The sequence below is a fragment of the Balaenoptera physalus genome (assembly GCF_965194825.1).
Source record: "Balaenoptera physalus genome assembly, chromosome: 15".
Classification (NCBI taxonomy): domain Eukaryota; kingdom Metazoa; phylum Chordata; class Mammalia; order Artiodactyla; family Balaenopteridae; genus Balaenoptera; species Balaenoptera physalus.
This window is the reverse complement of record NC_138894.1, coordinates 73118891-73146147: the sequence shown is the minus strand read 5'-3', so window position 1 is coordinate 73146147 and position 27257 is coordinate 73118891. Positions and strand designations below refer to the sequence as shown.

General features: G+C 47.5%; 1 protein-coding gene across 1 annotated transcript; it reads right to left on the bottom strand.

The window, feature by feature from the left end:
- CAPN14 (calpain 14) lies at positions 1-27257 on the bottom strand (the record flags this gene model as incomplete). The annotated part of the gene is made up of 20 exons (XM_082427082.1): positions 1-1288; positions 2841-2896; positions 3249-3365; positions 4005-4083; positions 4743-4811; positions 6450-6514; positions 9049-9106; positions 10450-10506; positions 11010-11046; positions 12549-12754; positions 15367-15530; positions 16545-16708; positions 17680-17754; positions 20909-20994; positions 22744-22806; positions 23421-23595; positions 23976-24112; positions 24235-24353; positions 25213-25336; positions 27246-27257. The coding sequence occupies 20 exons, from the start codon at positions 27255-27257 to the stop codon at positions 1196-1198; spliced, it is 1956 nt and encodes a 651-aa protein (XP_082283208.1). The 3' UTR covers positions 1-1195.

Sequence of the window (27257 nt, the reverse complement as noted above, 5' to 3'; positions counted from 1 at the left end):
TAATTGTGGTTCACGGGCCTAGTTGCTCCACGGCATGTGGGATCTTCCCAGACCAGGGCTCGAACCCGTGTCCCCTGCATTGGCAGGCAGATTCTCAACCACTGCGCCACCAGGGAAGCCCTAAATAAAGGTTTTTATGCTTCAAAAGTGCCCCTTTCAAGTGCTCCTTCCTCCCGCACTGCCCATCTACCAGGCTGTCAAACTTCCTTTAGTTCCACCAATGGACACCCTTTTACCCACTATTCAGCCTCCTCCTTTAGTCTGCTATGGACCTGGAAACCAGGTAGTCATGTTTGTTAGAACAGTTTGTAAATTGATAATAAATAGAATTTTAACGAATGGCTCTAGGTTGCTAACTTATGAGTAAAACGCATGGGCCTTGGGAAATGGCCATTGTTCTGATTTTCTGCCTGGGTTCTGGGTTGGTAGGGATGCCAGGAAAGTGAGGGGTCACTGTAGCACAAAAAATCCGATATACCGACCATCCGCTGATTAACTCTACAATGCAGCGTGGATTTGTTACTCTTCTTTGAAGTAGATCTGATAGCCCATAGGTCAGGTAAACAGACTGACACCCATCACATGCAGAAGCCCTTTAAGAAGTCGGGTGTTTTAAATTCACTGGCACCCCCCAAATCCAACCATCGGGAGATATTGTCAGCAGAAGATCACGCAGTGACCTCAGATGCCAGATCCAGCCCATCCCACCTGGACCCTGACAGTTCGGTTATTCTCTGTGTTCTTAAAAGCTCAGTGTACCCCCGCCCCACCCCCAGACCGTTAAAAGTTAGCCTATCCTTCTACCAGTTTATAGATGCCGGTACAGATGCCTACAAACATATCATTCCCTCTTCAGATCTTGAAACCTAGACTATTACCCCAAATGTGAGAACGCGGCATGTCTAAGGTCGTTTAAGTTGGACACCTGTGGAGGCAGTACTGTATAAAGGAAAGCACACCGACCCTGGAATCAGATTGCTTAGACGATGTTTCTGCTTGTGACAAGGTCGTGGTCACAGGGAAAGAGAGCTGGTCTTGACAAGTCCAAGGCAATCTTTACTACCTCGCTGCTTCCCTCTTTGTATGCTGCCCATCCAAAGGGGAGATCTGCAGAAAAGAAATCTTCCCAGATGAGAAGGTGATGGCTGGAGACACAGTCCTGAAGAACTGTAGGTGGGTTGAGCACGGGTTGGTCTCAGCCAAAGGCCACCCTTGGGCCATATGCAGATTCCTCAGTGAGGGCCGATGAGCGTCCAGCCTTCTCAGGATACAGAGTCATCGTCAGCCACTGGAATAATGGGGAAGAAAGTTATGATCTATTCAGACCCATCTCTGACATTCAGTTAAGGATGCTTCATTTCTCAGTCACCAGGTCCTAGAGCCTGACGCAGGGCTTGGGGCCTCCTCCCCCATCACTCCTGGGAAGCCAGAGACAGGACATTAATGGATAGCTTAGCCAGAGGGAGCACACCATCCCATAGTAAGTATAAATCAACCTGAAATATAATCAACCTTGACTTCCCTTGGTGCCTGTGAATGATGATAGCCAAGATGCAGGCTGATTCTATATTCAATTCTCAATGCAATTTTCCCCCATGAATTCAATTTGGCATGCTTGTGACAGCAGTGTGCAGGTGTGTGGAACCACTGGGTAGCAGACATCCAGTAGAGCATAGTCTACATGTTTACATTTATGGGCCCATTTGTCTGACAGCTTTATGTGGGCGTGATGAACGGTCCCTCTAACTCACATAGGGGGGAACCTCTGGGGAAACCACTCCCCAGGCCAGTTACATAAAAATGGTGACGCTGATGTGGTGATGATGAAGATGATAATGGTGAAGTTGCCAGTGGGGTCAGAGAAAACCCCAGAGTGAAATTCCAGCAAGTTGGCTGCCACTCCCTGTAGGCCTCCTCGGATGGCCTTGAGGATCTCCTCAAGGAGCCAGAGATGGTCAGAGCTGGAGAGAACGTTAGAGACTACCTCACCCAGCCAGCTCATTTCGCACATAGGGAAGTTGAGGCCCGGCGATGTAGCGTGATTTGCTGACAGTCCCACAGGTGGTTACGAGGGGTGCTGTGGCTTCACCTTGGGTCTCAGGCCAGCTCTCTTGCCATGATAGCACGTTGCTTTCTAGGAGACTGCTCAAGCTGTGCACTGCCGTGTGTCAGTTGCCTCTGTGATGGCTGTCCTGTTCTCTCAGTGCTGAGTACGTCTCTATGGAAGGATCGCTTGGGATCAGGTGTCCTTGGGGATCTGTGCTTGGGTATGGGCTCAGAAGTTCTAACCATTGCCCCTCCACCTGCATCCCACCTTCACACTCAAATGTGGGAGTGATTGAGGGTAGATACACGTTGAGGGTCCCTATATCTTAGAAGCTTATTCCATAAACTGAACATCTGAGGTCAAGGAAGAAACCCCAGCTTTTATTAGTCTCTTTCTAAGCAGCCCAAACAGAGGATGTGTTTTAGACAGAAAGGGCAGATGATTCAACTCCAGACTCCAGTGTCTCCACATCTGGCCCATAGCAGGTGCTCAGTACATCCGTGCAGCTTGAATGATCAGGGAAGACAACCAGCGTCAGACGCAGAGCTGTTTTCTCCTCAGCGTGTCACCTCATTCATTCAACGAACACTTGTACCTTCACACGTGCCTGGCACACAGTGGCTGCCCTGTCATATGTGAGGCACCCATGAATACGTGCAATGAATACAGTGCCCCATCGTGAGCTCAGCAGAATGAAGGGCACTCAGAACCCTTCTCCTTTACAAGCCCCTGAACCAGCAGCGGCCACTGCTCCCTAAGATGACGTGAACCGACCCCGTGGAGAAGGTCTTACCTCTGGCTTCTGGAGGTATATCCCTTTGCCATCTTGGGTCAAGTTTTGGAAGACGTCTGTGAAAATGCAGCAGAAAAGAACGCAGCTAATGCGAGTGCATGTGTTGGAAACAAGGGGGACTAGCTCCTCCCGTATATGGGCCCTCACCCAGGGAGCCAATCTCGGCCTCTGTGCAATCACACGCGCCACACTTGTTCTAAGCGAGCCGCCTCACACCTTTGCCCCAGAGCAGACAGGGCATAAGTTAGTTCGGGTAGACACAGCTGGGTTTCACAGGCACAGAGCCAGCGTTCCCCGGAGCTCCCCGCACCGGCAACAGTCCTGTCTCGTGCTTGAACTGGGGACAGGTGGGCAGTCCACGTGGAGAGCAGAGGAAGCCCGGGCCCTCCCTCCTTCCCCCCAGCTCACCCTCCATGTTCTCCACACGCAGCATCAAGCGGACAAAGCTGACGACGTCCATCTGGAGGTCAGGGCCACCGTAGCGGATAAGCATCAGCCGGCAGACGTCATCACTGAGCACGATTCCTGAATTCAACAAGGGCTCCCACCGTGGGCGCCGGAAACCTCATATCCAGCTCTCCTCCCACCTGAGGCCCCTTAAATTGTCCCTCCACTTCCGGGACCTGAATCCTAATAGCCTAAGATCTTCTTTTATATGGTTCATTGTGAATTGTTCAATTATTTAGCCTATTAATTTTATTGTCTCTCCATTCTCCATCCCTGTCCCCTAGGCAACCAGCATGAGGATCTTTTTATCGCGTGGGTTACTGGCCTTGAAGGCAGGAGGCAATCTGCTTAGTGGTCAAGATCATCTGCCTTGGAGTCTGGGGGTCCTGGATTTAAGCCCCAGGCAAGTTAACTTCTCTGAGCTTCAATTTCTTCCTCTGTGAAGTGGGGATTATAACAGGGTGTTGGCAAAGATTAAATGTGAGTATACATGTGCCAACCCTCAATGAATGTTAGCTGTGATCATAGTGATAATAATCAATGGTTTAGTTATTCACGGATCCTGGTCTCTGGGCCTCTGAACTCGGGGAGTAACTCTGCTCATCAGAAGACTGCAGGACACCACACGCCCTGCCCAGCACCACTCACCCGCCCCCCACCCCCTTCCCCTGCCTGGTGTGCGCCCTGCAGCACCAGCTCCCCACCCACCGGGCCTACCCGTGTCCCTCATGGCAGCCCACAGCTGGGCCCAGTTCAGGCATCCTGAGCGGTTAGTGTCCTGCTTGTGGAAAACCTCCTGCAAAGAGCCCACACCAAAGGCTAAGGAAGCCAGGCGTTTCCAAGCCCCACCTGAGAGCCCCTCACACCCCAGTGTCAAGGCTGCAGGACTGCTGAGTGTGAGCTCCACCAGTAGGCCCGGCTGCCTAGACAAGAATAGGGCAGGGGGTCCCGCCAGGATGCCACCTCCTCTCCCAGTTCTCCTTAAGGCTTGTGAGAGGGGGCAGTCTTTCTGTTACGGGGGATGGAGAGTCTGGGGATAGGTAAACGTGTCTAATCTGAGCACGCCATCCAAATTTTGAAGGGCTTCCAACCTTATGACTCAGGAGACGGGAGGAGAGTTGTGAGTAATGATTGGAAAAGTAGGAGGGAGCCAATTTATGAAGGACTGTAAATGCCATGCTAAGGAGTGTGAACCCGACTGAAGGCCATGGGGAGTCTCAAAAAATTTTTAGTAAGGAAGCGATGCGATCAGATGTCGCCTTAAAAATTCAGAAGACTATTGCAACAGGCTCTCTGAGTTTGGGAGAGAAAGGAGGAAACACTAAAAGGACATTAGGGAAGATTGGGTGAGTGGTTGGGTAGAAAGGGCTGAAAGGGAGAGAGGTACCTTATAGTTTTGCAGAATTGCCATTTCTGCACCATCCCGTGGGAGACATGGTGAACACTCGTTCTTACCTGATAGAGCATCAACTGCTTCCACGGGTCCCTGAATTCCTGGATACTCACGGTGCCGGACGCATTAAGCTGATAGCAGGGTTAAGGTCAAAGCCGCCAGGGGAGTTTTGTCCACACCTCTGGAGGCAGTGATGGGCCCTCCACACAGCAATGTGCACTTTGGGACACCCCATTCAATGCTAGCTGTCCCTAGCTGGCCTCCCTTGACTGATCAGTCCAGCCCAGGGCTCTCCGGCCCTTACTAGGAAGGGACAGAATGAGCTGGAACACAGCAGCACTGGGAGGAGAGGATGGTCTGATGATGGTGATGATGACAGTTACCATTTAGTGAAGCAGGGTATTCTGACATGGCCAATCTGATGCAATTTAAATAAAAAATAGTAACTCTTTTTTTCATTGTTGTCAAAACCAACTCATGGACGGAGTCAGGCACAGGGTGACTAAGGATGCCTCTTATATTTAGTCATTTTAGGAACAGTTAAAAGGTGAATGGTTAGCCCTGTAGACCACGTCCAAGTACCCCCGCGTCAGAGAGACTGGCTCAGAAACACCATGACACACCACCTCTCTTTGAGCCCTGATGGCGGGCCTAGCGCTGAGCTATACACTTGACCTATGGAACTTCATTTTCACCTAGTAGGTGGGGTATGTACTAACTCCTCCCTGTTATGGATGAGGAAATGAGGGCTCAGAGAGCATGATCTTGTCCAAGTTCACACAGCTGGTGACAAGGCTGGGACCTGCCCCAATGCCTGCATACCTGACCACCATCCCACACTGCCCGCAGCCTCTGCAAAGTCTCTGCCAACATTCTTTATATTTGCAACCCCTCTCACAGTATCCGTTCTACGTGCCTCTCTGTGGGTAATTAAACTCCGAATAACTTAAGGCAGACGGTTTGCTAGAAAAATGACAGTGTTAAGAACGAGGAAAGCTGATTTCGCGGCATGTCATGGAACTCCCCAAGCTCTGGTTTCCTGATCTGTAAATGGGGGCAGCTGCTGCCCCATCACCAAATGGAAAACTCAGGACCCTGAGGCTCTTGTAAAAGCTTCTTGTAACCTGGAGAATCGTTACTAACCGCCACCCTGCAGCTGCCCCCTCCTCGCTATCAGGAAGTAAGCTTATTGTTATTAATAACAATATCGATCACTTTTCGATGACAGTTCTGTCCTAAGCACTTTACATGGGTTACCTCATGTGCATTCACATACCAATCTTACAGAATAAGGTTTGTTTTTTGTTTTTGTATTTTGGCTGCGATTTTTTGGGTCTTCGTTGCCACTCACGGGCTTTCTCTAGTTGCAGTGAGCGGGAGCTACTCTTCGTTGCGGTGCACGGGCTTCTCATTGCAGTGGCTTCTCTTGCTGCAGAGCACGGGCTCTAGGCGCGTGGGCTCAGTAGTTGTGGTGCACGGGCTTAGTTGCTCCACGGCATGTGGGATCTTCCCAGACCAGGGATCGAACCTGTGTCCCCTGCGTTGGCAGGCGGATTCTTAACCACTGCGCCACCAGGGAAGCCCCAGAATAGGTTTTAATACCATCTCTGTGCTGCACATGAGGACCTGGGGCACAGTGAGGCTAAGTGACTAGTCGGAGATCACAGACCTCGTAAGCGCTAGGGTTGGGATTCAACCCCAGGCAGCCTGGCTCCAGGGCAAAGCTCTCAAACAGCAGAATGCATCCTCCCACAAACCCAAAAAGATACATCCAGTAGGGCCAGGATCCCCTGGCAGGCCTCGAGGCTGAAGAGAGGCTGTTCACTCCTTAGACCTGTGAAGGAACAGAAAGAGTCTGCATGGGGGTGGCCCCAGGACTGCATGGCCCTTTTCTGAACAGGAAGAGGCAGTGCTGTCTAGGCCGGCCATAGGGTCCAATGACCACCATTTACGTTGGGGCAGGAAGAATGAGAACAGTGGAGACAGAGAGAGAAGGCTTAGAGGGGATTCCTACATCCTAGTAACACAGTAAAACCCTGCAGAGAACATTCTGGTTTTGCTTCACAGTAGGTCAGACGAACGTGGCCCTGTGTATCGGAGGGCTGGGGTGGGGGCAGACAGGACGATAGAGTCACAGGCTCCCCAGTCTGAAAGGGCACCTTTTTCAAGCTCCCACCCAAACTGGGAGACAATCTCAGATGTCCTGATAGATGGCCTGTCGGTTCTGGGAGCTCACTTTTTCACATGGATCCATAGCTCCAAGTCAGGAGAAATTTCTCATGTTAATTCCAAAGGAAGCTCCTGTAAAACTCACTCACTAGTCCTAGTTCTACCTCCAGAAAAGCATAGACAGGTATTTGTCCCCTCTTCGACTCCTCCCCTCCATTCTAAACATCTAAACCTTTCTCCATCGGTTCCCCAGAGGATATGGTTTCTAAATCCCCACCTCCCTCTTCTACGCACTATGCTTTACCAGCGTCTCCCTAAAATGTGGTACCAAGACTGGAATGCACTCCTGCAGCTGCAGGTGGATTAAGCAGAGTACAGTGGGTCTATCACTTCCAAAATTTTCAGTCGGCATTTCCCAAATTAGGTTCCAAGGGAGATGTTTTGCAGAGAAAGGGTTTTGAGTTCAAATACATTTGAAATATTCTGTATCTATGACCCTGTCTCCATCACCATGTACCTTAGCACGTGATCGGTGTACAGGAGCCAATGTTGAAATTTTGTTTAATGCAGAATTTCCTAGGCACAATTGACCATAGAATCTAACCCATTTTACTTCATGGAACACTTACTAAAACCTCTTGGTTTCTAACATTTCTTGGAACACAATTTCAAAAACACACACTAAATGCTTCCATTAAAAACCGCCTGAATTTGGATTAGCTTATTTAGCAGCAACTTGAAACTATTAGCACATGTTAAGCTCAAGGTGAACTAAATTAACCAGATAGCTTTCAAATTAACTGCCACAAAGATGAGGTCTCTTCTGTTAGGAACTTGTGCAACTGATTTTTTAAATATTATAAAATGGCAGTTTTTAATTACCACCCTGACAACATTTCATCTTTTTCGCTTGGGCACAGCTTGTGGTGAGCATTCGGAATTTCAATTCTGTTGGCTATTATATTAATTATTCCTCCCAGTTCTGTGCCATCTGCAGATCTGATAAGCCTGCATGCCATGTCTTCTTCCAAGCCATTGATAAAAGTTGAGGAAGTGTAAGGGGACCAAGGGCAGAATACAGAGACTCTCAACTAAATATCTAAAACGTATAGGCTCTGACCCATAACATAGAATTATCTCTCTGGGTTCATATTTATATAACTCTTGGGATGATGATAAAACTTGTGAATCATATTGCAACTTTCCAACCCACATTTCATCATTTATTATGGGAGACTTTACCAACTATTTTGCCAAAAGCTATAGTAGCTCTCTGATCTATCAACCAGAAACCCTCTCATAGGAATAAATGAAAACAATGTGTCCATCCATTCTTTCAAAAATCATTTTGCATACTTGTGATTAATGCCTTAAAAATTTTAATGTGCCATCTCTTTTACAATTTTTTTTTTTTTGAGGAGGGGTAGGGAGGGGCCGCATCTCATATTGTATAATTTCTAGAGTCTCCCTTTCTGGCTCTTTTATGATACCCGAGTTTGGCTTTGGGAAACCATCTGGAAATTATACAGTTTCTGAGTGTGTTTGGGTTTGAAATCTTGGCTTCATGTAAAGGAGAAGCAATCACATGTTTCAGGTAGCAAATACCCTTTAATTGTTTGATTTACTTTTTTCAAAATCATGTTTTTCTCACTCAAAATATACATACGAAATACTTTTATATGGGCTTTAAGCTTTCCTGATGATTTATCCCAAGCTTCATACAAAGGCATCCACACCGCCCATCTGCAGTTCTCCTACGTGATGTGCTCCTTTCTATCAGATTTCTGTGGGTAAATCAATTTAAATATGAGCTCATCAGAGAGCTCCCTGGTAAGCTAGTCGATACTTAATATTTATTTGCCGGGTTGAGAAAATGAATGCCATTCTTCCACATGGACTTTATATGCCAAGAAAGAAATATTCAACTATTCTTCTCAAACTAGCAAACTAGCAGAAATCTTCATTTTCACTGCCATCTATCTTTACACACTCAACTAAGCAAAAAAAAAAGAACAATTCTCTAAGCTGCATAAATTCCTCTACCTCTTTCTCAGACCACACGACCCACCCTGGTATAAGACACAGCTCCTGGGGTGACCAGTGGGCATTCACGTGTCCCACCAGGAGACAGAGAAATAGACCCAGAGTTCAGAAAAGTTGTGTCCCCTGAGTCCTACAGGATGACTCTGAAATACTCACCTGACCAGGGCATGTGGTTCAGGATCTTCTGCAGTTGGACTGCATTTATTTCTGGATGCTAGAGCAGAAGCAGAGTGGTAGAAGAAAATCATCATTGCTGAAGGCTCGTTAGATGCAGAGGGCCCACAGCTAAAGGGGGCTGGGAAAGGCCTCTCCCACATCTGCTCAGGGTGGCACATATGCCATTTCTGGGCAGAAAAAGTGATGCCGTTTTCCTGCACATAAGGAACATGACTAGACATACAACTAAATCTGGAATTTCATAAGAATTTCTACAACAGTTTAACTGGGTGCCAAGTTCAGAGCCCCCCAGCAGGGCAGGACTCTTAAGAGGTAGACTAATAGCGGTGATTCTCAAACTGGGTTCTATAGAGATGCTTTGAAAGTTCAGCAATTGGGTTTCAGTTTTATTATTAATAAACTATCCTTAGCCAAGAGTCCAGATTTCCATTTTAGAGTTCAGAAAAGCAACCCTTTACATGAACATTTAACTTTAGAACATATTAATGCAATATAAGTACCATAAATTTGAACTTATAAAATGGCTATAAGTTATCTGTTCATATTTATCTGTTTTATATATGTTAGGTTTCTCTGTGAAATCCCATTTGATAAAAAGGACTGCTGCAGAAAATGTTTGGAAACCCCTGGTATGGAGGAAAACTTTTATAAACAACACACATAAGATTCTGATGTATCCTCTCTGACGACATTAAGCGAAACACCAGTGGTGAAGATGAGAGGAGACGGGAGGGCAGGCAACTTGGGAATGAAATCAGGAGTGTTACTAACACAGGGGGTTCATGTTCTTCCAGTTGTGATGACATCACTCAGATGGCAGGCCCAGGTTTCTTGCCCTGTTCCTCAATGTACTTAGTGTCCTGCAGGTTAGGGACGGGTGGCCTCTTGCTGGTGCTCAAACCTGGGTCAGCCCAAGGAAAGAACTGGAAGGGACCAGGTGGGTAGCCCTCCTCCTCCCCAATGCCTCTTACCAGTCCCACCCCGCCCCCAACCCACCCACGGGGTCTTCTCCCTGGGCTTCCCTCCCCCAGACCCCCCAGGGCTCACCATTGCCATGTTCTACCCACTCCTCCCAACACTGAGTCTCACCTCTGCCATATTCCATCGTCACAGGGATTAAAAATTAAAGTTGTTTTTCCTACAACAAATCAATGTAGCTTCCAAGAACGGATATGCATTTTACAGGAGTCTGCTGGAAACAACAGCTCTACTCATTTGTCTAAAACCTTGAGGGCTTTCATAGAAAGTGGCAGTTTGGAGACTAGGAAGCCTTAAATCACAATTTATACACAGGGTCAGGCAGATGCAAACCCACCCTCCATGGAATTATAGGCTCCACAGTGTCCCCTGCTCCTTGCTACCTCCCTTGGTTCAACTTACCTTTTCAAAGAGTTTGGTGAAGAATTCATCCTGCCCTTCACTTTGGTCTACAGTTTCCTATAGGAACAGACACACAGAAGGACTTGGGTCATTCCCCTGGACAAATGGACTCTCGTGCACTCACTAATGTGCTCACGGCTCCCAGGCCTCTGAAATCTGTGAGTCTGACCTTGAGTGCTGGTTTAAATGTTTTACCATAGCACTCACCCACATCCCTGTTTCTCCAATCGTCACTGGCTTTGGGGAAGTAGCAAACCGTGAAAGGGGCAGAAGAAACACCAGGTAGAGAGAAACAGAAGAACATGGAGGTGTGACTCATGCATCTGGGGCTCTGGGCCTTCAATGCCAAGGACCTGACCAGAAGGGCAGTTATTTTGGTGCAAAAACAGCAGAACCTGCATACTTCTAGGGCACGATAGATAACATACTATGTGTGCCATAGAGTAGGGCCTGCAGGATCTGCAGACCTCTTCCCCCGACCCCTGAATGTGAGGGGAGAAGTCCCCCTTCCCGGCTCTGTAAACGGTCCCCATCATGTGGAATTCCACCTGACAACTCACCTTAGAGAAGACGACACTTGAATTGCGGCCAATTTCACTGAGGGGGGAGAAAAGACCAAATTACTTCTTGGGGATCATTTTGGGAACGTTTTGACCAATATTCTCCCACCCCTGGGAACTCACCTTCCCAGTTCCTTAGCTGATGCCCCACTTGCCCTTGAAGCGTGCAGTCTGGCACAGGGCTCAGCACACGGCTGTACCTCCCCACACGCCCTGTGTTCTCACCCCATGGCCTTTGCTCAAGCGGAGCCCTCCACCCCGTGTGCCCTTTCCTTCCCCCACCTTCACCTAACTACTCCTACTCATACGTTCAGACTCAGTGGTCTCACAAGGCAGTGAGGCCTGGGACCAAGTTAAACTATCTATGCCCGAAATATGATGGAAAAAGAACTGGGTTCTAAGCACTGAAGGGCTGTCATGTCAGAACAATCATAGGCAAAATACAGGCCTCCCTCATTTCACTGTGCTCCGCGTTAGTGCATTTTTTTACAGATTGAAGGTTTCTGGCAACCCTGCATCGAGCAAGTCTATGGGTGCCATTTTTCCAACAGCATTGGCTCACTGCCTGTCTCATTTTGGTAATTCTTGGAATATTTCAAGCGTTTTCATTATTATATTTGTTACTGTGATCTTTGATCAGTGATGTTACCATTGCAAAAAGATTCTACCTCACTGAAGGCTCAGACAATGGTTAGCATTTTTTAGCAGTCAAGTTTTTTTTTTTTTTTGGCCGCACAACTCGGCATGCAGGATCTTAGCTCCCCGACCAGGGATCCAACCTGTGCCCCCTGCAGGGGAAGCGCAGAGTCCTAACCACTGGACAGCCAGGGAATTCCCGAGTATTTTTTAATTAAGGTATGCGCATTGTTTTTTTAAGACATAATGCTATTGCACACTTAATAGCCTACAATACAGTGTAAACATAATTTTTATATGCCCTGGAAAACCAAAAAAATCCTGTGACTCTCTTTAACGCAGTATTTGCTCTATTGCAGTGGTCTGGAACTAAACCTGCCATATCGCCGAGGTAGGCCTGTAATAAGTTTGGCTGGGATGAGTGTATATTGATTCATCTGAGCCTGATGGTTGATGACAGCCCCCCTCAACTGAACAAACCCTGTGCATCTCTTAGGAATCACCACCTCCTTGAAGCCACCCCTGCTTCCCCCAGGACCATGGAAGGTTGGCTCAGATGCTTCTCCTTGGTGCTCTCCAAACACCCTGGGCAGATAAACGCTTGCCCCAGACACAGCGTAACATAAATAACTGTTCATACGTCCATGTCCTTTCCAGATTTTGAGCTCCTGGAGGGCAGGGGCCAGACCTGTTCTAGCTTTTTCTCTCTACGTCCAGCAGAGTGTTCCTTTGTTAGAAGGAGAGCGGGGAGGAAGAAGTGAGGGATGTCTGCGCCTGCTCTCCTGCTCACCCCGTCCCCTGTGTTGGTCACAGAGACCCCCGTCCTCCACCATTTTCGCCTCGCCCTGCCCCGCTCCCCTGGCCCGAGTGGACCCCAACCTCCGGGAGAGGCCTGGACCTTACTAAAAGACATGCTTCCTGCAGACGACTCTGAGGACGAACTCAGACTCCTGGCGGGACTCAGATGTGTAGGGCACAATGACGTATGTCCCAGGCTCCAGCCACAGCTCCCGACTCACTTCCTTCTCTCTGAGAAACGTCTCAGGCCAATTCAGGGGAGCATTTTTCCAGAAGAACTTGGGAGGCAGTCTCCTCTGGTCATCATAGCTCTGTGGGTAGAGGACAGAGGGCAGCAGTTGAGCTGATCACCCAGGGCTTGTGGCCAGGCCTGGGCCCCTTGGCCAGGAGCCAGGACTAAGATGGCCTCTGATTTGCCAAATCCCACCTGCCCCAATGGAGGATGAGATAAAGGGATGAGGAGTGGAGAGAAAACACCAGAACACGTCCATAGTGGGCACCTTTGCTGGAACCCTACATGAGGTTGAATAAATATGTCGACTGATTTGACTTTGTGTTAAAAACAATATCATACACAAAATGAGGTGAGGAATGTCACTGTGTCTGCACTTTCCACTTTACAGTTGGGGGTCTGAAGTTCAGACAAGTTAGGCCATCTGCACAAAGTCACCTAGCGGGTAAGAGTCTCAGCCAGGATTGGAATTCAGGGCAGCTGAGCTCCAATGTCCACGTTCTTGATACTTCCTGATGCTGCCTCCATGTATGTGCTACAATTTCAAGGTTGATTATGACATGATTATGCTCATAGGTACAGACGGACCACCAGCCATCTCCCTCCATACAGATCAACTGGAGATTCCATGTCATCTCAGTGAAAGCAGCCTCATAAAGGGGAAAGAGTACTGGCCAAAGCTCAGAAGACCCAAATCAGAGGTCTGGTTTGTGTTTTGTTTTATCTCATATTTTTACTCTCTCTCTCTCCCTCCCTCTTTTATATCCCCCTTTTGCCCTATTTTTCTCTCTTGCTTCCTCTTCCCTTGGCTCTCATGCAGGACTATGGAGGGAGGGGAGATACATAAGGGGGATGCACACAGTTGCTGATAAAGACACTACCCACCACGTAAAGACATTTCCCAGATTCCACTTAGGGCTGGGGAAACAAAATGCATCTCTTGGTGATGCATGCTTTCTTTATTGAGACAATGAGAACTAGAAGATCAGCCCTTTGCTGTCTTTGCCCTGGCTGCCAGGAATCTCAGAACTAAATTTTATAATCAGCTGTAGTAGCTGTTCTAGGTTTAGTGTTCCTGGTAGAATTAACTGCTTCCCTATCCCTCATCTATTTCTAACTTTTTTCTCACCTTTTGAATTCTGTAAGTGGTTCATAGTTTTGTTCTGTTTATACTTTTTACTGTAGGTTGACCCAATTCTATTTAGGAGTAGACTTGATATAAATAGCTTTTTTTTTTAATGAAATAGTAGAATTTAATAGAAATTCATGGCATTTTAGATTTGTCTAGATTTACCAATGTCTATCTTGAGATCTGGCATCATTTATACTATTTCCTAGACTTTTTTTTTTTTGAATTTTATTATTTTTTTTATATAGCAGGTTCTTATTAGTTATCTGTTTTATACATATTAGTGTATATATGTCAGTCCCAATCTCCCAATTCATCCCACCACCACTCCCCAACTAAATAACTTTTTCTTTTTAAATTAATAGGCAACTTTGGGAGCACTCAGTATTCCCTCGTGAGGAAAACAAAAAACCCAAACCGACCCAAGACACCCAATGCGAAATGGTTTCTTTACAAAAACCCTTTTACTCGATTCAGTCCAATCTGAGAAAATTAAGTTTTTCACTCCTGTTTTCTTTGGGAAACAAAGAATAGCTGCCACCGTTCAGAGGCTGGGATAGCTCAGGCCTTCTCAACTGATCCCTGTAGGCTGCCACTGCAGCTGAAACACAGAGCTGCTCTTGTCCCCTGCCTGTGTTTCTGTTTTGTTTTCCCAGCCTTTGTCCCTTGTCCCCTAGTAGGTGGGCTGCATGGGCTCCTGATGTCCCATCTGTTATAGATCTATTTTATTATGGGCTTCATAACTCAGGCAAGATTGTGATTTATCATTCTTCCTATGCTCTGACAGTCTTCAATATTAGCCCTAAGTATTTATGTAGGGATTTAATCGATTCTAAAATTTATTGGTTCTGCATCAGGCTCAGACCTGTCTGTGGAGGTATAAGGACTTTGGGGGACCCTTGGATAAAAAAAGAACAGCAGATGCTCTTTACTTGCACACACAGAGGCAGTTGGCATTGTTGCCAGACCTTCCCACGGCTCCTTACATAAGGCTGCTGCAGTCTCAGTGAACCCGGGACATCACTCCCTACCAGGGCCAGCCTGGCAAGTGTGCAACTCACCTTGCTCATCTGAAAAACAAAAAAGAGAGGCCTCATTAGGCAGTGAATCCAGCTCTTTCACAGGCATGAATTCTAATGGAGGCTGGTATACAAGAAGACTCTACCCAGAGGCCACTTTCCCTCCCATAAGACTTGCTGTTCCCGTCAGTGACATTCTAATCCATCATCAGAAATTCTAGAAAAGGGTGAGGCAAGGTAAGCTCAGCTTTTGGAGAGGGACAAAGGGAACCAGAATTAACTGTACCAACTGTGTGCCAGGCACAATGATAAGCACTGCTACACGATCTTCCTTTACTCCACCTTTTGCATAAATATCATTGTCCCCATTTTACAGATGTAGAAACTGATGTTCAAATGCAAGAAGGTGGCTCGTTCTAGATCATATATTCCCAAGGATTTGTACCCACGGTAGACAGAGAGGGATGTAGGTAGACAGAGATGGATGGTAAAGAGGACAGGAAAGAGGAAGAAAGGATAAGACTCCACAAGAGGCCCACCTACCCTGAAGAGGTAGAAGCCAATGGCAAGGTGAGGCTTCTTGTTGCAGTGCCTGTGCCTGGGCTTCTGGAGGAGGGACACCAGCATGCTGCAGGGCATCTGGAACCTCCTGCCCTCCTGGGGCCTCCAGACCGACAGCAGGAACTGTGGGTTCTTCCAAAATGTGTCTGGGGCAGAACATAGCCAAGGTGAGACAGGCTCCCCTAGCATCCTGCTTGCCAAACCACAGAGAGGAGCACAGACCCAGCGTGATGCCCCGGGATTCCCACCCAAGGTCTTCCCAGACAGAGCTGGGGTCTCTTTCACCACAGCTCTGTCCCCCTCCCTCCCACCTCTTCCATCCCGGGTTCTTCTATGGACACACAGACCTGAGAGTTACTCTCCACTGTAGCTTTTGCCCAGCACGCTGCCTGGCACAGGCTTTGTGTCCTGGAGACGTTCACTGCCTGGGCCAGTGACTGTTAACTAACTGAAGAGAACGTGCCTGTGGTCCCAGGGTAGCAGGATTTTAACGGGGACCTTAGCTTATGTGCAGCTTCAGCCTTTGGGGGGACCCTGTTGGGGAGATGAAGCCAGAGCCAGGGCCACCCGGGCCCCGTTGAGATCTTACCCCCTTCAAATCTTTCCTACCCAAGAGATGGCCCATTGTGGAGAAAGGGACACAGTCCCCAAACCTCTCCACTTGGAGAAGGTATACACCTTCATCTCCTATACCTGATGACCTGGGAATCCTTGATTTTGTTTCTCTCCCAAACTCTAGGTAAGGAGGGCCCGATACATACGATATAAATACTATTTCAATCCTGCCTGTTATGGGGTGGTTACTTCAGCATATCAGTGACCTTATCCTAAAACCACAGAAAGATGTAACCCAACCTTCTCCTATGCCTGTGCCCCTGTGGCCTCCTGGTGCCTATTAGGAAAGGGAACCCTCTGGAAAGATACACCCCCAAGAGGTAGGCAGCCTGACTGAGAATTCTATGCCCTGGTGCAAATTAGGACAAAGGTGTCCCATCTTCCTGGTTCACATAGCCCGGGGCCAGAGCACGCAGCTTGGCCAGCAAAGCCCCCTCACCTTCAGCCAGGGGCCCTGGGCAGCGGCTCTGTCTGCAGCCCCACCTTTGCCTGGAGAAGCTGCCACTTTAGACCCAAGAGCCCCTGGCTCCTGCGCACAGGCTCACCTTGGGGTGACTTTGTCGGGCCACCAGCCATGGTCCCTTTCTCCCATCTCCCCTCCAGCATGGTGTACGACCACTTCTGGCCCATATCCTGACTCAGCAGGCCTGGGCTCAATTTACAGATGACCAGAAGCATGAAATGTGCTTTAAAGTCCTGCAGTGCCATCCTGTGTAGAGGATGAAGGAGATGACATCCAGTCATCAGGACCAGAAGGGAGGCTGCAACTAAGTAACGGGCATCCCAGCCCTCTGCTGGACCCAGGGCCCCATCCTCCACACCCCCACGCAGAGCTGAGCTGGCTTTGGACCCATGAGACTGGGGCTGGATGGACCAGTGTGAGGGTCCATCTCGGGCATGTGGTGCTACCAAGAAACCCCACCCCGTGGCTGGAAGCAGCGTCCAACAATGGCTGCCTGAGGGCAATGCTCCTGGGCCGCTGCTGGTGGTGATAAAGTGGAATTGGGGCATTCATAGCTAGTCAATTGATTTATACATGTTCAATAAGAATTGCACAAATCAGTTCCTCATCATCAATTGATTAATAATCTTCACCCCTATTGGCTAACGTTGTGCCCCGAGGCGTGTTGTCTGAACCAGCTCAGTTTACTATCTGTAAAGGGAAATAACAGTATTTGCAGGACTCTTGAGTTCAATGACCACCTACTTCAAGAGCGAAAGGGCCACAGCAGTCTGAAAAGGATGGATACAGGGAGAAGAGGGACAGCTTGGGAGTTAATAGTAAGGGTGAAAAGTGGAAGGAACGGGGAGCAGGTGGGTCTCAGGTCAGACACCCAGAAGCAGCGTCAGCTCAGGGTGTCTGGTGGCCTTTCATAAAAAGGGGTGAGAGGCTTTGGGGTGGGTGGGAGTAGTACTACTTTGCTCTGGAGGGCACAGGTGCGGTGGCTTATAGTTGGCAAGAAACAGAAGTCAGAGAGGAGGCAGTGGCCACACCCACCCTCTGCTTTGAGCACCTGCTGAGTTCCATGCCAGGGGTCTCTGCTCTCATGAGCCCCTAAAGGGTCTTCTCGATCTCTGTATAAGAGATGCCTGGCATACATGAGGCACCCTGTAAACGTTTGCTGGATGGATGTCCTAATGTAAGCCAGGGCACGTGCCCCAAGCCTCTGAGTCAAATACCAGAATTCTCCATCATCATCTTTCCTCAGCAGCAGAAGCTTCTCCTTGGGGCTCAGTAGCTCCCACACACTTGAGCTGAAATCAGAAATGTTTTCATGGGGAAGGAAAGGATTGAGAGGGACATGCAAGAAATTCTTCAGTAAATGCTCTATAGTGTTGCTATTTATTCTCATCTTCATACTGCTTGCAGACAATTACATCTCACATCCTCTATTATGAAAGCAACGTGTGACATTAATTCATCACTCACTCTGAGCCAAGTTCTGGGCTAGGCTCTTGACATATTTTATTTCATTTAAGGCTAACAGCAACTTTACAAAGTAGGGATTTTTACTGCCATTTTAGAGATTAGGAAACTGAGGTTAAAAGAGATTAGGTCACATGCTTGAAGTCACAAAGTTATTAAATGTCAGAACTAGCATTGGAACCTATGTTGCTATTGGTTTTTTTCCCACAGCCCATCATTTTGGACTTCTGTTTCTGGCCACGAAGGAGTAAGGCTTTCATGTACCACTTCCCCACTATAAACAACTAAAAATGGGACAAAATACAAGAAACAACTGCTCTTGGACATTAGACAGCAGGCAGCACAGAATTGTGACCCCAAGAGGAAGGAGACAAATAAAGTGAGCCCTAACATTGCCTAGACTCCTGCCTGAAACTAATTCCCCGGACAGTGATGCAGGGAAGTGGACCCCAAAAGAGCCTAGCAGTCTTGCTGAGTGGAAGAGACAGAGTCTGAAGCTCAGGGAGACAAGACAGCTAGAATTTGCTGGGGAAAGTGCCCAAGAGGAGGGGGCTACTTAAACAAGGACCTCCAAAGAACTTCATAGGCGTTCCCTTGAGTCTTTGGCTAAAATAAAATCTGTGCATACGTAAAATGAAATCCCACAAGACTGGACTATACACAGAACAATTTCCAGAGCTGACACCAGGCTGGAAATCATTTGAGTTCCCACCAGCCAGAGTCAAAAGACCTTACAGTATACATGGGGTCTTTAATAGAGAACTCGAAGGGTCTACACCTTAGTAGTGGGGTCAAGTTAGGCCCCAACTAAAAGTTTTCCTAGATCTGTCCTAAAAGAAAACGTCAAAGTATCAAAATAATCCCTAAGCAACTAAATTTACAATGTCCAGTATCTAATAAAAAATTACTATGTATATGAAGAAGCAGAAAATGTGATCCATCAAATCAATATCAAAAAAACAAACAACCCAATCCAAAAATGGGCAGAAGACCTAAATAGACATTTCTCCAACTAAGATATACAGATGGGCAACAAATACATGAAAGGATGCTCAACATCATTAATCATTAGAGAAATGCAAATCAAAACTACAATGAGGTATCACCTCACACCAGTCAGAATGGCCATCATCAAAAAATCTAGAAACAATAAATGCTGGAGAGGGTGTGGAGAAAAGGGAACCCTCTTGCACTGTTGGTGGGAATGTAAATTGATACAGCCACTATGGAGAACAGTATGGAGGTTCCTTAAAAAACTAAAAATAGAATTACCATACGACCCAGCAATCCCACTACTGGGCATATACCCTGAGAAAACCATAATTCAAAAAGAGTCATGTACCGCAATGTTCATGCAGCACTATTTACAATAGCCAGGACACGGAAGCAACCTAAGTGTCCATCGACAGATGAATGGATAAAGAAGATGTGGCACATATACAATGGAATATTACTCAGCCATAAAAAGAAATGAAATTGAGTTATTTGTAGTGAGGTGGATGGACCTAGAGAGTGAAGTAAGTCAGAAAGAGAAAAATAAATACCGTATGCTAACACATATATACAGAATCTAAAAGAAAAAAAAATGTTCTGAAGAACTTAGGGGCAGGACAGGAATAAAGACGCAGATGTAGAGAATGGACTTGAGGACACGGGGAGGGGGAAGGGTAAGCTGGGACGAAGTGAGAGAGTGGCGTGGACATATATACACTACCAAATGTAAAATAGATAGCTAGTGGGAAGCAGCCGCATAGCACAGGGAGATCAGCTCAGTGCTCTGTGACCACCTAGAGGGGTGGGATAGGGAGGGTGGGAGGGAGACGCAAGAGGGAGGAGATATGGGGATATATGTATATGTATAGCTGATTCACTTTGTTATAAAGCAGAAACTAACACACCATTGTAAAGCAATTATACTCCAATAAAGATGTTTAAAAAAATAAAAGAAAGAAACTGTGATCCATGACCACAAGTAAAAACAGACCTAGAAATAAGAGAGATATGATGGAATTAGCAGATAAGGACATTAAAACACCCATTATAAATGTGCTTCATGTTCTCAAGGATGTAAAGGGAACTATGGACATGATGAAGAGAAAAGTGAAAGATATTCTCAGATGGTATCTCTAGTATTAAAAAATATAATATCTAAAATGAAAACTACTCTGGATGAGACTAACAGCAGATTAGACACCATGGAATAAAGCCCATCATTTTATTTAATCCTCATCACACCTCTGGCTCAAAGAAATTAAGAAGTTTGCCTAAGATCACACAGCTACCAAAGTTAATTTAACCCGTCATTTTTCTCAAAGGCAAGCACTTGTTTTCCTAAACAAACCACTACCAACAACATTATGATGCTATATTTCTACAACACTTTAAAATTTATATAAATCGGGCTTCCCTGGTGGCGCAGTGGTTAAGAATCCGCCTGCCAATGCAGGGGACGCGGGTTCGAGCCCTGGTCTGGGAAGATACCACATGCCCACTAAGCCAGTGCACCACAACTACTGAGCCTGCACTCTAGAGCCCACATGCCACAACTACGGAAGCCTGCGCGCCTAGAGCCTGTGCTTCGCAACAAGAGAATCCACCGCAATGAGAAGCCCAAGCACTGCAACGGAGAGTAGCCTCCACTCGCTGCAACTAGAGAAAGCCCGCACGCAGCAACGAAGACCCAACGTAGCCAAAAAAAAAAAATTTATATAAATCTTTGGATGCCATTTTCCCACATAGACTCAGTCCCTCTGACAATTCTCTTTATTAATTATAATAAATAGAGTATAATACATTCTATCAGGAGTAATATTCCACTTATTTTTCTGAGCCTTCATTTTTTCATCTGTAAAAATGATTAAGTGATGATGCAGATGTGAAAATGTCAAAAGCACGCATTTGAATTTGTGTGCCAAAGGCAGCCTCCTTTGCAGCCTTCACCTACCCGGTCCTCACCCCTCCCCGCCAGTCTCAGAAGTTCACCTGTCACTCCAGTCTCCTTTCCATTCCACTCTTCCCCAGGGTTTCCGCAGCTTGATTAGGTACGCAGGTCCACGTTTGGAGGTCACCTGTATAAAAAGAGAACCAGTCCAGGTGGCTGGGCTGAGTGCCAATAGCAAATGTTGCAGATATCTGGGTGAGATTCATGCCTGCAGATGAGACCTTGAAATGAACGATCAAAGGCCCTGGGAGTTGGTAAGAGGAGAAAATGGCTCTGCTGCTCACTAGCTGTGAGACCTAAGGCAAGTTACTTAACCTCTCTGTGTCCTTTTCCTGATCTGTAAAATGAAGCCAATAGTCACATCTACTGCAGTGAGTTGAATGGGTACCCTCCTCCAAAGATATGTTTACCTAGAATCTGTCAATGTGATCCTATTTGTAAAAAGGGTCTTTGCAGGTGTAATTAAGTTAAGGATCTTGGGACAAAATCACCCTGGATTAGGGTGGGTCCTAAATCCAATGACAAATGTCCTTACAAAAGAAGAGAAGGGGAAAGACACAGAGGAGAAGGGCGTGTGAAGATGTAGGCAAAGACCGGAGCTATGCATTCCAAGCTGAGGAATGCTGGGAGCCACCCTAAGCCGGAATAGGCACGAAGGATTCTCCCCTACAGCCATTGGAGTGAGTACGGTATTAAGGACACATTGATTTCAGACTTCTGGCTTTAAAAAACACCGTGAAAAATAAATTTCTCTTGTGGCAATTTGTTATGGCAGCCCTAGGACACTAATACACCTACTCATAGGACTGTTGTGAGGATTGAGTTAACATTGGTAAAGCAGTTAGGACAGTATTTATCACATATTAAGTGCTACATTTTGTTAAATACATTTGTTAAATAAATATAAAATTATAAACGTAAATATTTTTAAATATAAATTTTGTTATCTAAATATGAAATTAAAAGTTCTTGACACACACAAACATGACTGATGGAGATCTAAGAGAAAGAAGAAGTCAGGTGCAAATGGAGTTGAAAAAATCTGAAACAGAGTTAAAGGGAATTGGAGGACTTTGGGGAAGTCACACTCTCTAGAGGATAGCAGAGGTTCTTTAAGATTCAACCTGCTGATTCCTTATCTCTGTGCTTTGCTCCTGCCCTCCCTCTACCAGGAAGGCCCTTCTCCCCTCACACAAATCTACCCATCTTTCAGGGGCCAACTCCATGTCACCTCCTCTATAAAGTCTTTTCTGATTTCCCTCCAACCCAAGCAGGTAAATGTCTTCTCTCCTACCTCTAAATCCCTCAAGCCTTTCACCATTGCTTTCTTCTTTCAGTTTCTACTTTGCTTCCCTATCCATTTCAAATATGGTTTGCCTCCATACTTGACTGTAAGCTCCTTGTAGGCAGGGTCCCGGTCTGGTTCATCTTTCTCTCAATGTTTAGTAGAGCTCAAAAGATGGATAGCATCAGAAGGAAACTGGGAGATTGTGGGACAAAGAGAATGTGGGAAAGAAGCAGGAATTTGGAGGGAAAACCCAGATAGAAAAGCTATCAATGGCAGCCTAGAGCGAAGTGAAGTTCAAAGAAAGGTTGTGAGGCACAGCAGGGCTAGACGGCTGATTGGCTGGGACTGTCAAGAGAGGCTGGGATGGTGCGATGGAGGTGGCAAAGGCTGGACCCACCACTTCACCCCAAAGAAGCGGCACGGAGGTCCGGGGAGCCTACTACCTGCTTTGGCAGGCCTACCAGAAAAACTCACCCCCTAGACTGGGCACAGACACCAATGTTCACCAAGATGAGGCAAGGCCTCGGCGAGAAGGCCCGGGAGAGAAGGGAGAGGTTGAAGGGAGACAGAGGGGCTGGGTTCCACCACCTTCCTGATCCCTGGGAGAGTATAGGCATGACCATGCACCAGCCCATTCTTCAGCACTCTCTCCTTCTGCAGAGACAGAGAGCTCCTGTCAGCACTCTGCTGTGTACAGCTAACTTGGGAGTTGGGGGGATTTATTGGCTGGAGCCAGGGTTTATGGGGAGGGGGTGGGAGAGACCCATGCTGCGTTTCCTTACAGTTTTCAAAGCTCTTCAGCACCTGCAGTCTCATTTGAGCCTTTCAAGAAGTCAGGGTGCCACTCTGCAGTGATTAGCTCCCCACTATCCCGAGGGAAACACAGACTCAGAGCTGCTAAGTCATGTGAGGTGACTGCGACGGTCGTTAGCAGAGGCAGGGCTGAACTGAGGGCTTCCTACTCCACTTCCGGGTTCTTGTTTGTTATGAAATTAGACGGCGACAGCTAGTGGTGCTGGTAAATGGCCTTGCATGTGGTTGACACTCAGGAATTGTTAGCTCCCTTCTCTGAACACAATCTGTATTCTATGGAGTTCTCCCCTGCCCTGGGGGCTCAGCTCTGCTATTCTAGTTTGAACGTCAGGACTCTGGGTGCGGGAGCTGGTGGAGTCCGGGGGCCCACACGAGGTGAGAGCAGCAGCTGGTTGACAAAGGGGATGGGAGCAGGGGGGAGGCCATCCTGCCAGGGCGCAGCCCAGCCTCACCCCTGAGTGGGTCTGACAGCCAATCCGGGTTCTGCTGTAGGTGGCTCGGGTTAGGATGTCCCAGAGGTTGCCGGGTGCTTCTGCCAGGTTGATGGTCATTGTCAGCCCTCCAGTGAAGTCCACAAGGGCTTCAGATACCTGTTTACGCTGCAAGTCTTCATAGGAGCCAGAGAGCCTGCCCAGGGAAGGCATAAGCATGGGATAAGGGAAGGGTGTCTATGCTGTAGCCTGGGATGGTCCAAACAAGTCTAGAGAATCCCCCACTTGGTTATTCCCCAGTCATGTGTCTGCTATTCCTTCCTTGCATCCTAGGGGCAAAAAAAGAAAATATATACTCAGAGTTTCTAACCCTATTAAAGGACTCCATCCATCAGGGAAAGGTCAGACTCTTGAAAGCGTGTTCCGATAGCGTGACCTCTACGTTTGCTGAGACGCGCCTCATGTCTCACGTGAGAAACTTCACTGCTTCTTCGTCTTGTCCTCCCTCAACATTGATGAGAGGGAGACAGAGGCAGAGGACGTGGGAAGGGCTGGGAAGGAAAGGGGTTGTCTTACTTAGCATAGGCCTTTTCCAGAAGAGCTCCCCAGAACAAGTTCTTGTAGGTAGAAGAGACAAAGACCAGCTGGCCAGCCTCATTCACAGGCAGTCGGTCATCTACCACCACTGGAACCCACTGCCCAAAGTGCCAGAACTGGAAGGAGAGAGTGCCCGCCGGTGAGTGAAGACTGCCATGGAGGTTAGTCAGCCCAGGGAGCAAAGACATGACTCTTCCAGAACCCTCTTTCCAGGCTGGGGCACCAGGAGGACACTCACCCAGAACCGGAAGATGCCAGCATACTTCTCAGTGAAACTCTGATTCAGGGGAATGACACGACTCAGGATGTCCTGGTGCAAAGTCAGAGCTTGCAAAGCCGCCAAGAGCCAGCAGTCGCCTAAGCCAGATAGCACACAGTCTCCACATGAATCTGCTGGACGTGCGTGCACAGACCGCAGTGTCTGCATGGGTGTACTGTACAGGCCTGCACATGCTACAAGTGTCCACATGAATCTACTGAGGGCTCACTGCATGCAAGAAATGTCTGGCGCCAACTGCTATCCTCTCTGGGCTTGCAGCCTAGTTTAGGAGAAGGGAATTCTATACCGGGGAGGAAGATGGTGAGTGAGCAGAATAGAGGGTGGGGAACATTGTCTGGAATCCAGACTTGACACCAAGAACTGAACCATATTCCTGGACCAGCTTTTAGCTTCCCCTTGCCCCAACGTCAGGAACTTGGGCCTAAACACAACCAAAGTTTTCTAAGGCCTGCTTCTGTAACTGATTTATATTCTTCTGAGAAAGCCTCAACCCTTCTGGACTCCATTTCTCTGTCTGTGAAATGGGTATCACTACACGTGTGCCTTCCCTCATGGCCAAGGGTTTTTCTATTCCTCTAAAAACAAAGTTGGGTTGAGGATAGATCTGCTTGGATTCTGGGGTATCTAGTGACTGGTGTGCCAAGAAGAACTCATTACAGGGACTAAGGTAGAGTGAGCACATTTTCCAAAGATGAAACTTAGACCTGTAAACTGGTAACAAGGATGATCGTTAGGCAAGGTGTGGCATTCCCACACATCCTCAGGGGACAAGTTGTGATCATTTTCTCATCAAAGGACAACATGTCAAGGTAGAGTTCAGGGTGGCCATTTCCCCCGTTGGGCTCTCTCAATCCCCCTCCTCCCCACCCAGCTCTGCCTTGTCTGGGTTGGGCTGGGTAGTGCCAGCTGTGCGTCTCAGGGGCTGTGCAGACTTACCTAACAGTCCCTGGCACAGATCCAGCCTTTTGGCCTTGGCAGAATAGAAGTGGGGATTGCCGTGCAGCTCCTGTAGGAACAAACAGAAATGTCCTTCTGAGTGAGAACAAAGAAGCTCCTGGAGCTACAAGGACCACAGTTTCCCATATCCCCAAACTGGACTTCTGGGGACATAAATATAGAACATATGTGAAATCAGGGCTGTTCCAGAAAATCAGGCATACAGATTCTGCCCACTGTATTTCTCATTCCTTCTTGCAGCTCATGTTAAGTGAGAGTCCTGGAGAACCCCATGTAGATATTGAGAAGTAGCACTTGTATCAAGAATGCCTTTTCTTGGGCATCTGTGAAAAATGGAAGCACCTCTCTTAGGGGGTGTTCTAATTTTTCCTAGAGATTTCTCATTCTCCTTATTCTCCCCCTACTCTTCCTTCCTACCCCCAACCCCCAGTCTAGCGGCCTCTTTGGCTTCCATGCTGAGATGCAGGCTTGGGGGGGCAGGGGGAGTGGGGGGCCGTCTCTGCTCCACAGCAGGCCCTAATCCCTCCATCTTTGCATGTGCACGCTTCCCTCAAGGTCAGGTGTGTGACAGACTCACTACATCAGCAGTTCCCAAGATTTTCTGGGAGAAGGAGAATCTTGGCTGTCATCTAGTTTAGGAGGCTCTCTTGGGAATTTCACACACAGTAGGGACTTAGTAAGTCGGGGGCTACAGGCCCTGATGGTAACGGCTGAATAGGGAACAGAAAAGGGGAGAATCTGTAGCACAGATTGACGTCATTTTGTTCACTAGCCGTGTTTGGGAAATCTTGTGTGTTAACCAAGTTTGGGGGAGCTGGATTGCCTTTGAACACACTAAGACGTTGCCTTTTAAAGGACTTGTTGATGCGTTTTATGAAGAGAAGAACACTTGTAAAGTGATTAATAGCTTCTTCAGGATGAGGCCACACACACACATACCTTATCTTTAAAGAAGTATTCCTAAGTCACCTTCAGGAGAGTCTAGACCCAGATGCAGCCCGTTGGAAGTTCTTGTGTGTCTTCTGTTACAAGCTGTGGAAGAAATTGTCTCATTCCCATATTGCCACAGCTCTCTACAAAGGGCCACATGGGTCTCGGTCATATGTGGAAATACACTTTAACTGTTGTAAGTGAGCAATGTTGGAGCAGACCGGTAAATGAACACACTAACCAGGACACAGGTATTAGCGTGTGCAGCCTAAAGACACGCTGCTTGGCCCGAGAGCTTCCTTGGCTCCCCAGAGGGAGTTGGACTCATTAATCATGTTCTTCAGGTCGGGATTCATTTGTCCTCAGCAAATCAGTAGTCAGAGCTTCAATCTTCACTTTTCCCATGTTGGCTATGCTTGCCTTCTCTGTAGATGCTGAGGGCAAGAGAGAGCTTTATGGTGGGGAGGGGGATCCCTGGTACTCATGACCCCCAGGAGGCCTTACAATGTTAACTGGCTGGTGAACATGGAGCACCATCACCGGGTGAGACACTGGGTCTCTTTCATGCCTCAGGTCCCTGCCCTGATGGTCAGTTCCTTCAGATGTTTACTGAGAACCTACTATGTGCAGACACAGTACCATGCTGGACACATACACTTGGCTCTTGACTCACCAATAAGGGTAGAGTCAGGGCTCTGAAAAGGAAACAAAAGAAATAAGAAGCATGTCCCCGCTCACAGCTACAGTGGACCTGTAGAATCCTCCTACAGGATGACTGATTTCCAGAGAGCTCTGGCATCTTACCACAACCCACTGAGTTGTCTCAGGTAAAATTGGAATAGAAACCTAGGCTCCTTGCACAATGGCTCTGTCTACATGATTAAAAGGCATCAGATGGAAAAAATGATCAATTCCATCCTCTTGACAGTCGGAACAAAAGAACAAGACTAAGAATCAGCCCTGCCTGATTTATCTTGGGAAGAACTATACTTCTTTTGTGTAACAGGCATTGTACAGTGTTCATGGTGTGCCAGATTTGGAATTAGAAAACCCAGCAGGTGGCTGGGTTTGCCACCTCTTACCTGTGTGGCCAT